Genomic DNA, 12,101 nt, shown 5'->3' with positions numbered 1-12,101 from the left:
GAGCTTAGGAAAGGGTTGGATCTCAGAATTATCAGCCAAGATGATCACTGAATTTATGGAAGCTAATGACTATGGATCTCACCATATTATTATAAGAAAAGAGTAAAAAAAATTTAAGAAAGAAAAGAGTTCTACAAACCTTAAATTAATTTATATACTTCACTATTACGATGATTATTATTACTTTTGCCCCTGTGAAGTAATAGAAGCTAATGCTTCTATATTGCCATTTCATAGAAGAACAAACTGAGCCTCAGAGAGAAGTGATTTATTCAGGATCACTCAACTAATAAGTATTAGAATGAGGACCTGAATTTAATTTTCCTAACCTAGGGTCAAGACTTTATTTCAATTATATAATATTACAATTTGGGAGAAATACTAAAAAAATTAAAATTAAAATTAAAAAAAAAAAGGTGGGGGGGAAGTTATAGGATGATGATTCATTCTTACAGGTGCTTTCAAAATCTGGAGATGTCAAGGCCTTCCTTCTGTTTGAAAGCTTAATATATAACTTAATACCTGAACTCTGGAAGTTGACTGGGCTTTTACAAACCATTTCCTTCCCTCTTCCCTCCCTCCCTCTTTTCCACCTCTTTACCTTTTCCACTATCTCTATTAGTCATGAAGCAAATAATGGGCTTCACCCCAAGTTCCTTCACTGTGCCTAAATTATAACTTTCTGAACACTTGAGCAAAAATGTTGAATTCACATGTACTTATATGGGTTAGGAGTAAAAGTAAAAAAAGAAAAACAAAGTAAGAAACTTGGAGATTAGGTTTTTTTGTAATCAAGTGATTTATTTCTTTTTCAGAAATAGAAATGTAAGGTACTGAATAGTAACCAAATTACCTAATAGAAAATGTTCCACAATGGTAAGGAAAAAAACCAAAATTATCTGCCCTTTCTGAGTTTCCTATAACAAGCATCAAGACTTCCCAGCCTATTGTTTGGAGGGTTGATAATATCTAACAATTTCAAAAAATTCAGGCACAAAGGGTTGCTTAACAGCATCAAGCATTAGGAAAGGGTCTGGACAAATGAGTGAGGTTAGGATTTGATGAGTGGTACAGCGGGTGGAGTAGAAACTATGGAAAAACAATTTTTAAAACATGCTAAATTATTTTAAGTCCGGGTGAATACAGGCTAATCCACAAGGCAAACAGCTCTATGAAAATTGTTATATAGATTAGACTAAGAATTGTCTTGGGATGGAAAATGGGCAGCATAATAAAAGCTTTATTCCCTAGAATATTGGAGGAATAAGATTTCATAAAATTTTCCATTAACCATATGTTTCAGGGAGTCTCTCCACCCCTGCCGTCACCCTCTCCTTGCTTTCCCTCTCAACACCTGTTGGTGAGGGACAGAGCAATGAGGAAGAATGATGGACTACAGAGTTCTGGCAAATGCCTTAACCTCATCATTCTGTTCCCATTGGGTGGTCTTACTGGATAGACTTGTGTCAATCAATCAATTAACAAGGATTTATTAAGTGACTGCATTGAAAGAGCTTACATGCTATCAATAGGATGACATGCTCATACAAATACATATACAATATATACTGAGGGAATCCAAGTAATGACAATTTCTGGAGCTTTCCAAATGGTAAAGAGTTGAATTTATAGAATTCTCAAGCCATTTCATATCACTAGAATATCATTGGGGTAAGGCTGAGCATCCTTGCCAAGATGGTATTAATTTGCCATGCAACTACTTTTTTAAAAATCTAAATCCTAAGTACAGATAATGTTGCATCCGTGAGGATGGAGAAGAAAAGAGAATTGCTATGGCTTGGGCTTTGTCAGAATGTACCTGTAGATTGGGTTTCTGATGAGAACAGAAATTAGAGATCACACACATTCCCCCACACAGCTCAGATCTTAATTCAAGTTTAGCCAATGGGTAATCTACCCACCCCCATCCAAAAATCTATGCAACTTTACATGATTTCCTATTCCACCTCCCAGTCAATTGGATCTTCTGTTGATTATTCTCTTCCCTGCCAACATCCTTTTCTTCCTTCCCAGGACTTGCTTCCCACTGAAACCATGAGGGCGGATCTTCAACTCCACATAAGGGATGGAAAATTCATGTCCTTTCCATGGCTCCCAGTTCACCCCCTAGAGGAAAAAAAAAAAGCCAGGAAGACTCAGGGTATTTAGGAGACAAGAGACAATGGATTGTCTTCTATGACTGCTTCTTTGCCTTCTTTGCCTGCTAAATCGCTTCCTGTTTGTCATAGAATAATAGAAGAAAACAAAGAAAGATTGTGTACACACTGGAGATTAGACACTGACAGAAGAACAGAATTCTAATCACAGCTCTGCCTATACTCTCTGGACCTCAGTGCCCTTTGTCTAAAATAAGAGCCACAATTTATTTCCTTAAAGGAGGAGGGGTGACCAGATGTTTTTCAGAGGTCCATTTCACCTCTATTATTGGGATAGCTAGGAGGCACAGTGGATAATTTTAAGAACTTGGAATTAAGAAGACCTGAGTTTCTCTTCAGGTCTCAGATACTTAGTAGTTGGGCAATATTTCTGGGTCTCTGTTTCCTTGTTTGTAAAATTACAGGATTGGATTCAATGGCTTCAAAGTCCCTTCCAAAAATTACATGATCCAAGCAGTAATTAGAGTCTCTGATGTGGAAGATGAGGATTTTATCACCAAATGTTTACCTTTTAGGGAAGTCTTAGCTTAATCAGAATGATATTTGGAGATGGAGCTGCCTTCTCACTCCTGGAGAAGTCCTAGTGGGTATCACTGTGAGCACAATGGTAAAGCAAAACAGGGCAAAGAATCTACAGAATCTTCTGCCTTTTGCAGAAAGAATATGTGATTCCAGTAGAGAAAACAAGCAGTTAAACAGGGGTAATAAGGCTAAAAGGAACTTTAGGGACACTGTTCAACTCCTTCATTTTATAGAGAGGAAATTAAAACAGTGACTTGTCCAAGGTGAAAATGGCACCCAGGGCTCCGTCTCCATATCCAGCACTCTTCCCAGTGCGCCATGCTGCTTCCATGACAAATGGATCAATTCTGCTTGAATGGTATTGAATTTAATCCTTTACCCCTTCCTACCCCTAGCACAGACACATATACAGACACATACTCACCCTCACAAAGAGGAAGAAGCATCAATCACTAAAGCACTCTTACTGGCAAGACATGCAAAACCAGATTCATTTCAAATTGTTTTCTCCTCTGGAGAAACAAATAGCTCACTAAAAATTAATTTCTATTTTGTGTCATTTGACTGATGAGTTCAATAATATTCAATTTGCTTAATAACCTTGTGACCTGGCCAAGAGATGACCCAAGTGACCATTTTTGTGTATTTTAATTTGTGAGGTAAATAATAAATAAGAGTTAAATGCCTTGCAGCCCATAAGGCAAACCCATTAACCAGATGAATGTCTTTCATTAGAGAATCTAGTGAGGGTTTAAAGAATGCTAGTGGCTCATTTTAAACACTTGCTCAGAAGCTCAGACTTCTTTGGGCCTTCCTATTCTATCTTCATCACTTAAGGCCCTGGCTCTTTCATTGGTAAGGGGCCTAACCTCACTTTTCCTATTGGGAGGAACCCTGATCAGGCCAGTACTAAATAAATCAAAATAGAATGGAGAATCTGACCTTTAAATGGTTTACAAAGTGTTTTATCCACATTATAGCATTTCCTCCTCCTTTTTACTTATTTTCCATTTCAGCCAAGCTGGCCTGCATGCTATTCCTCTAGGTTGGCACTCCTTCTCACACCTCCATACCATTGCCTAGAATAGATGCCTTTCCCCATCTTATCATCAAGGCTTTCAGAATCCTTAATTTGTTTGAAAGCTAAAACTCAGGAACCAACTTCTACAGGAAGTCTTTCTTGATTTAATACTTTCACTTTCCTCAAATTATATTGCATTTCGGTGCTTAAAAGTTGCATCTTTTAAATGGCCAAAGGATATGAACAGACAACTTTCAGATGAAGAAATTAAAACCATTTCCAGTCATATAAAAAAAAAATGCTCTAAATCACTATTGATCGGAGAAATGCAAATTAACACAACTTGGAGGTACCACTACACATCTCTCAGATTATCTAAAATGACAGGAAAAGATCATCAGTGTTGGAGGGGGTGTGGGAAAACTGGAACACTAACAGTGGAGTCTGAAAAGCAACATGGAACTATGCCCAAAGGGCTATCAAATTGTGTATACCCTTTGATCCAGCAGTGTCTCTACTGGGCTTATATCCCAAAGAGATCATAAAAAGGGAAAAGGACCTACATGTGCAAAAGTATTTGTAGCAGCCCTTTTTGTAGTGGCAAGGAACTGGAAGATGAGGGGATACCCATCAGTTGGAGAATGGCTGAATAAGTTATAGTATTGAATGTTATGGAATATTATTGTTCTATAAGAAACAATCAGCAGGATGATTTCAGAAAGGCCTGGAGAGTTGTATGAATGGATTCTAAGTGAAGTGAGTAGAACCAGGAGATCATTGAACACAGTAACAAGATTATACAATGATCAACTCTGATGGTCGTGGTTCTTTTCAACAATAAGATTATTCAGGCCAGTTCCAATGATCTTATGATGAAGAGAGCCATCTGCACCCAGAGAGAGGATTATGGAAACTGAGTATGGATCACAAAATAGCATTTTTATTCTTTTTGTTGTTGTTTGCTTGCATTTTGTTTTCTTTCTCATTTTTTCTTTTTTGATCTGATTTTTCTTGTGCAGCAAGATATTTGTGGAAATATGTATAGAAGAATTGTATATGTTTAACATATATTGGATTACTTGCTATTTGGGGAAGGGAGAAAAAATTGGAACACAAGGTTTTGCAAGGTTTAATATCAAAAACTATCTATGCTTATGTTAAATTAAAAATTAAAAACTTTTTAAAAAGTTATGTCCTTCCAGGAGATCGTTATATACTTCAACAGCAATACTGTATGATGATCAATTCTGATGGATGTGGCCCTCTCTAACAATGAGATGAACCAAATCAATTCCAATAGAGCAGTAATGAACTGAACCAGCTACACCCAGCAAAAGAACTCTGGGATATGACTATGAACCATTACATAGAATTTCCAATCCCTCTGTTTTTGTCCACCTGCATTTTGGATTTCCTTCACAGGCTAAATATACACTATTTCAAAGTCCGATTCTTTTTGTTCAGCAAAACAACTGTTTGGTCCTGTATACATATATTGTATTTAATTTATACTCTAACATATTTAACATATATTTGTCAACCTGCCATTTGCGAGGGGGGGGAGAAGGAGGGGAAAAATTGGAACAAAAGGTTTGGCAATTGTCAATGTTGTAAAATTATCCATGCAAATATCTGGTAAATAAAAACTATTATTAAAAAAAAAAAAGTTATGTCCTTGAAGGTAAGAGTAGTATTACAATTTTGTCTTGTACTCTGCACACAGTAGATGCTCAATAAATGCTTATTAAGTTAATCTTCACAAACCCAGAGAAGCAACTAATATTTCTCTTCTGAGGAAATGAGGCAAAGAGATGTTAAGTGCCTTGCCCAAGATCAGCCAGTTAGAAAGTAAGGCATTATTCACATCCTTATCTGACTCCAAAGCCAGTGTTCGAGATTCATTCCACACATAGCAATATGATGATGTTTGTGGAAAAGAGACCCAGGAAGAAGGATTGGAAATGACTTGTGCTAGACCCATGACATAGTATGTATAAAAATCAGTGCTACTCAGAGACATGAGGGGAACAATTGATGAAGAAATCTTTGGAGCATAGAAGGGCAGAGGACACTCTCAGGCACTAGCCTGGGTTGGGCAAACATGAAAACAAGAAACTGATTCAGAAAAATTCCATGAGTAAAATCCAGGGGTGTCTCTGAGTCAGAAGTCAGGTGGTTTGGAAGAGAGCAATTTTATGTGCTCAGACAGAAAGCACCTTGTTTTCTGAGGCCTCCAAGAACCTGAGATAAATCATTGTGAGCCAAGAAGGGAAATGACACACCCACTAAGAAAGTTTGATTCATACTTAAACCTCTGTGAGAGTGAATCCAGTATATAGTGTCACACTGTATGTTTTCCCTAATTTGTACATGATTTGTTCCCCAAGCTCACCCTTGAATTTTAGCAGGGAAAAAGAAGTGTGCTCTTTAAATGTCTGACTCAACTGGTTAGGCTGATGGGATCACACAGTAAAGAAAGGAATATATTCCAAGAAGAATCTGGGGAAAGGTCAGGTCCCAAAGGCACAGTATTTGAAGAAACAGTTATAGTAAGGTCAGCAAAAAGTTAGCCAAGCAGTAGAAAAACCAGCCCAGAGAACTTTGTTCAGGAATAGCTTTTCAATCAGTTCTTTTCAACAATTATATGAACCTACTATGTGCCAAATATGAGGTAAGCATTTGGCATTCAAGAATCAAAAGGAAACCATCCCTGTTTTTCAGGGGTGTATATACCACGCAGGAAGTGGGGGAAAGAAGAAATGAGATACAAAATGTGCAGAGATGAGGACATGCAAAAAAGTAAAACAGTAAATGAGTAGAAAATAGTTTTGAAGCAAGGGGAACACCAATCACTGAGGAAGCAGGAAAGATTTCTTGAGGAAAGTGTCCTTTGCAAAAAGCTACACTTGGGAGAAAGCCCAGATGAGGAGGAAGAATATTCCAGGGACAGGGAACAGCATGGACATAGGTACCGAAGGGGGAGATAGAACATTCTGCACAAAAAACAGCAAGTAAACCAGTCTGACTGGAATGAGAAATGAAATCAACCTGGAAATACCAGTTGTATTGTAGAGGGCTTTAAATACCAAACAGAAGATCTTGTAACTTATTTTAGAGGCAACAGGGAACTACTGAACCTTCATGAGCCACAGAGTTATATTACCACACTTGTGTATCATCCTATGGATCTAAAGAGGAGACCTCTTGGAAAGAAAATGTCTGAAACTTACCTCACTGTGTTTGGTTTCTCCGTATCGGCCATTGGGGTTTGCCAGATGGCAGTTCTTATACCACCAGCCTCCGTGATGCGTCAGGGCACAGTTGCTGAGAGCAATATCATTGTCTCTGTCAAAGGTGGTGAATTTCCATCCATTATGGTAAGAGAGAGCATCACCTGCAAGGAAGAGATAGAAGAATAAAGTCTCAGAAGGTTACCCAAAGTGCTGACATACTTTGGTTCATAAGAAAAAATATATATATATTAGAACAGATTTAAAGCAGAAATGAACCTAAAAATATCTACTTTACAGATGAGGAAACCAAGACTCAAAGAAGTTGTGATGTTCACACAAACATCATAAAGTGCCATGTTCTAAAAATGACATGTGTCCTCTTGGTTAATTCTTGGCCAGATATCTCTTTGCTACAAATCCACCAGATAGCTTGGAGACAGAGAAATAGCATTATTTTAAATGTATACCTACAGCCTTTAAAAAAAAAAAAAAATCACAGTCTAGCTCTGTACTTCCACTGGACATTTCTACTTGGTAATTCTCTGTCCCTTCAAACTCAACATATTCAAAAACCAAATTAACTCAATTTCACCCCAAAGAAAGATCTTCCCTGGAATATCTCTGATAATTCCATTGTTGTAAAATAATTGGATCATTGGGCTGCATGAAACCTTACAGGTAATCTGATTATCTATTACCTTGCTCATTTGCTGTTGATCAGTCATTTTCAGTCATGTCCCACTCTTTGTGTCATTATCTATTAGTTTCTTTTATAATCTTTCTGATATCTTAGATTTCAAATCTGTATACTCTATCTTATTTTCTCATTTTCCATCCAAAAATCATTCTCATTGTCAGAGAAAAGAGAAAAAATAAGGCTTAAGTAGCCCTTTTGTTCATTATCTTTCTCCCATCTTCTTTTCCCAAATACAACTAAAACTCCTTTTTGTTGTCCACTGCCTTCTTCATCAGCCTTATCTCATCAGGAGAATGAGGGCTCCTAATACTTTTCTTCCAGGACTATGACACAGTTTTTTGTTAATCCTCTATTATTCTCTTTCGTCTTTTCTGCAGATCTTTAAAAATCTACACTGGGTGGTGAGTTCCTTTGTCCAAACTTATCAGTCTCTTTTAAACAATCCTTCCCTCATCATTCAGATCATCAAAGAGAAGTTCTTTGCAGCTTCAGAATTTCATTCTTAAGAGTTTCCCCATCCTTCCTGTGTTGACTTCTGTGGTAGAATTTAAGTCAGTCATTTAGAATACATGTCAAAGAATGCCTGCCTCTATCACAAATGCTAGCCTACTAAGTCGCATGAATAACAAATAGGAGCCTTTGCTCCTATTCTTCTCCTCTCCTCTCCTTCCAATCTTAAACATCCATTAAAGATTAGCTTGAGTCTTTTTTCTCTTCATGATTAGTCCAGATCTTACTGAATGTTCTTCAATCCTTCCTTTGAAAGGAAGGGTGAAAAAGAAGGAGAGAGAGAGAAGGAAGAAAAGAGGGAAGGAAGGAAGGAAGGAAGGAAGGAAGGAAGGAAAGAAGGAAGGAAGGAAGGAAGGAAGGAAGGAAGGAAGGAAGGAAGGAAGGAAGGAAGGAAGGAAGGAAGGAAGGAGAAGGAAGGAAGGAAGGAAGGAAAAGAGAGGGAAGAAGGAGAAAGGAAGGAAGGAAGGAAGAAAGGAAGGGAAGGGAAGGGAAGAAAGAAAAGAAAGAAGAAGAAAGGAAAGAAAGAAAGAAAGAAAAAAGAAAGAAAGAAAGAAAAGAAAGAAAGAAAGAAAGAAAGAAAGAAAGAGAAAGAAAGAAAGAAAGACAAGAAAAGAAAGAAAGAAAGAAAGAAGGAAGGAAGGAAGGAAGGAAGGAAGGAAGGAAGGAAGGAAGGAAGGAAGGAAGGGAGGGAGGGAGGGAGGGAGGGAGGGAGGGAGGGAGGGAGGGAGGGAGGAAGAGAGGGAGGGAGGGAGGGAGGGAGGAAGGAAGGAAGAAAGAAGAGAAAGAAAGAAAGAAAGAGAAGAAAGAAAAGAAAGAAAGAAAGAAGAAAGAAAGAAGAAAGAAAGAAAGAAAGAAAGGAAAGAAAGAAAGAAAGAAAGAAAGAAAGAAGAGAAAGAAAGAAAGGGAGGAAGGAGGGAGGGAGGGAGAAGGGAGGAGGAAGGAGAGGAAGGAAGGAAGAAGGAAGGAAGGAAGGAAGGAAGGAAGGAAGGAAGGAGGAAGGAAGGAAGAAGGAAGGAAGGAAGGAAGGAAGGGAGGGAGGGGAGGAGAGAGAGAGAGGAAAAGAGGGAGAGAGGGAAGAAGAAGGAAGGAAGAGGAAGAAAGGAAAGAGAGAAAGAGAAAGGAATAAAAAAGAAAGAAAACAAAGGAAAAAGAAAGAGGCTTTTTCTGACCTCCCCCTCCAGTTGCCAATGTCTTCCACCCAAAATTATTTTGTCTTTACATTGTATATATTTTGTATAGACTTATATTTATACTTCTTTCCCCTTAATGGAATGAAAACTCCTTGTGTTTGTAATAGCCCCTGGTGCTTAGTCAATATCTGACATGACAGAAGCACTGGATAAAAATGGATTTATTGGTTGATTGATCCTCTGCCCAGGACTTAAGAACCGTCTGTGGCTGGGTGGGGGATCACGCCAGCCTGTGTGCCTTCCCAGATCGCCAGTGGCAGTAACCGAGCTGTCAGAAAGTGAGCCTAGCGCCCTTACCTGCTGTGCCCCTGTATTTCCCCACTGTCAGCTTATATCTGTCCTTGCTAGAAGCCACTTGGAAAAAATCATAGACCGCATAGGCAGACTCATTTGCTGTCTGTAAGTCCACCCGCACTTCATATCGGACTGGTGTTCCAGTGGTAAGATTGTGTAGTTTCTCAAGTCCTGAAAGAATAAGGAATAAGAGTTTAATTAGTCTACCATTCAAGAAACTGACTACCAACAAGACACCCATTGGTATCTAGGCCCATAATATAAAACCAGTCTCCTTTGCTTCTCACTCTAAAATGTATTTCCCACTATGAGGAAAGGAGAGGAAAAAAAAGGGGGAAGGAAGGAAGGATTTCATGGGATCAGGCCACCAAAGATTTATGACCTCTTTGGGCAAGCTACCTTCCAGCTATCTGATCTTTAAAATGAAGGATATACTATTTGTCATTCATTTAACTCCCCGAGTAGGCACATGCATTAACTAGAAAAGCATTAGAAGGATGTCTGCAGCTAAAGGGAAAGCAAATACTATCAATTTTTGTTTAATCAGGGGCTAAGGATCCAATCTGGATGTCTTTGAATTCTCCAACCAAGTGCTTCTCACTTTCCTGGTTTTTTCATTGCTCATTAACACCTTCACCACAGCTGGGACAGGAAAAAGGAGAGGAGATAAAATCTTTATAATTACTGACATTAGTGATGGGGCCTCGGGGAACACTAAAATTGCTAGTGGGACAGCTTTGAATCCCATTCAACAACCCCCAACTTTTTCAATCTCTTTCCACAGAGCTGGTATTTAACTTTTCTGGTGCTCCAGCCAAATGATAAAAGAGAAACACAGGGAGAAAAGCTGCTTCATAGTATCCTCAGCTTTCCTGCAAGCTCAGAGTACCGGAAAATCTGACCAGAGGCCTTCCCATGGGGTCACTCCATACAGTCATAGACTCTGTAAGTCCACTATTAATTGTTGGGACATGCTGTGAACTCTCAGCACTTCAACAAATTGCCCAACCCTCCAAGGTCAGGATTATCCATCCATCCATCCATCCATCCATCCATCCATCCATCCTTCAGCACTATCCCTTAAAATTGTTCAGAGGTCATACCAAACCAGAATTCCCTCATGGGATCTCCAAAACCTTCCACATAGCTCCTCCAACGCTTGAAGAAGTCCAACTGACCAGTGTTTCGTCTCTGAAATACCTGTCATGGGAGAAAAGTTCATGACATTTCCTACTTTTGACATATAGACAATTTGACAGTTATTATTCCAATTGCATCTGACTCCCCATGACCTCATTTTGGGGATTTTCTTGGCAAGGATACTAAAGTGATTTGCCATTTCCTTCTCCAGGTCATTATACAGATGAGAAAACTGAGGCAAACATGGTTAAGTGACTTGTCCAGGATCATACAGCTAGGAAGAGTCTGATATTGTATTTGAACTCAGGACATCCCGACTCCAGGACCAGTGCCCCGAGAGAGAGAAAGACAGAGACAGACAGACAGACATAGACATAGACATAGACATATCTACATCTATGTCTATCACTGAATACAGAAAAAGAATAGTATCCATATTCCCCCAGATACTATTGAATGGGAAAGGAATAAAAATTGTTATGTACTTATAAACTTGTTGGTTTTTCATTTATTTAGCTATTTATATTTAGGTTATTATTCATATTTTTATAATCTATAATTTTATATTCATAGTTATTATAGCTATTTTAAAGTGCCCATTGTGTGCCAAGCATTACTCTTCATAGTGGACTATCTAAAACAATGAGACTCATAGTCTCCATCCTTAAGAACCTCATGTTATCATGAAGTCATAGAGAAGAGAGTGAGAGGGAGTTTGGATTGTAGAAAAGAAGAAAAACATTCTAGATTTCTTTCTTTAAATTATGGGCCTTTTAGCATCTGTACCATTAATGCACTGAGGCACTTTATCACTGGCCACCTCGTGTTATTACCTAGCTGTTCCATGTGGATTTCCTTTTTGGGGTACAATTGGATTCAAGGTCATTAATTCTTTGGTATGTCCTAGATCTTTTTGTCAGGTTGGGGAAGCCACACTGGATCCCATCTCAAAATCATGTTGTTAGGTGCATAAAATAAAATACACAGGATTATGAAAAACAAACAAACAAACAAAACAACTATATTGAAAAAGTTATCAAATATCTTAAAAAAAAAAAAAAAAAGCAGATTTATGTACCCCAGGTTAAGTTTTTGGTCTTTTTTTTTTTTTTTTTTCAGATCCCTTTATTGCCTAGTCTGTTCAGAAAACAAATAACTGACATTTATAGAATGTTCTCCCCTGTGAGACCAGTGATGCTCATTAGCCCTGTTTTGAAGATGACTTAAGGAGATATCTACGTGCCTCTATGTGTAAATGAAGCAATTTGCTCCACAAACACAGAACTTGACAGGGGCAGTCCAGCCAGAGTTGAAACC

General features: G+C 38.3%; 1 protein-coding gene across 4 annotated transcripts in view; it reads right to left on the bottom strand.

The window, feature by feature from the left end:
* Positions 1–780: 780 nt before the first annotated feature.
* TNN (tenascin N) overlaps positions 781–12,101 on the bottom strand; it is an 86,438-nt gene continuing 75,117 nt past the window's right edge. For all 4 annotated transcript variants that reach the window (XM_074308420.1, XM_074308422.1, XM_074308423.1 and 1 more), the window contains 4 exons: positions 10,748–10,844; positions 9,648–9,815; positions 6,951–7,114; positions 781–2,127 (listed from right to left, as the gene is read on the bottom strand). In XM_074308420.1, coding sequence (XP_074164521.1) covers positions 1,975–2,127; positions 6,951–7,114; positions 9,648–9,815; positions 10,748–10,844 — 582 coding nt within the window. In that variant the 3' untranslated portion in view covers positions 781–1,974. The remainder of the gene's footprint in view (positions 2,128–6,950; positions 7,115–9,647; positions 9,816–10,747; positions 10,845–12,101) is intronic.

This window comes from Sminthopsis crassicaudata, chromosome 4, assembly GCF_048593235.1.
Source record: "Sminthopsis crassicaudata isolate SCR6 chromosome 4, ASM4859323v1, whole genome shotgun sequence".
Lineage (NCBI taxonomy): Eukaryota > Metazoa > Chordata > Mammalia > Dasyuromorphia > Dasyuridae > Sminthopsis > Sminthopsis crassicaudata.
Note: the sequence above shows the minus strand (reverse complement) of the source record. Positions and strands in the feature narration are given on the sequence as shown.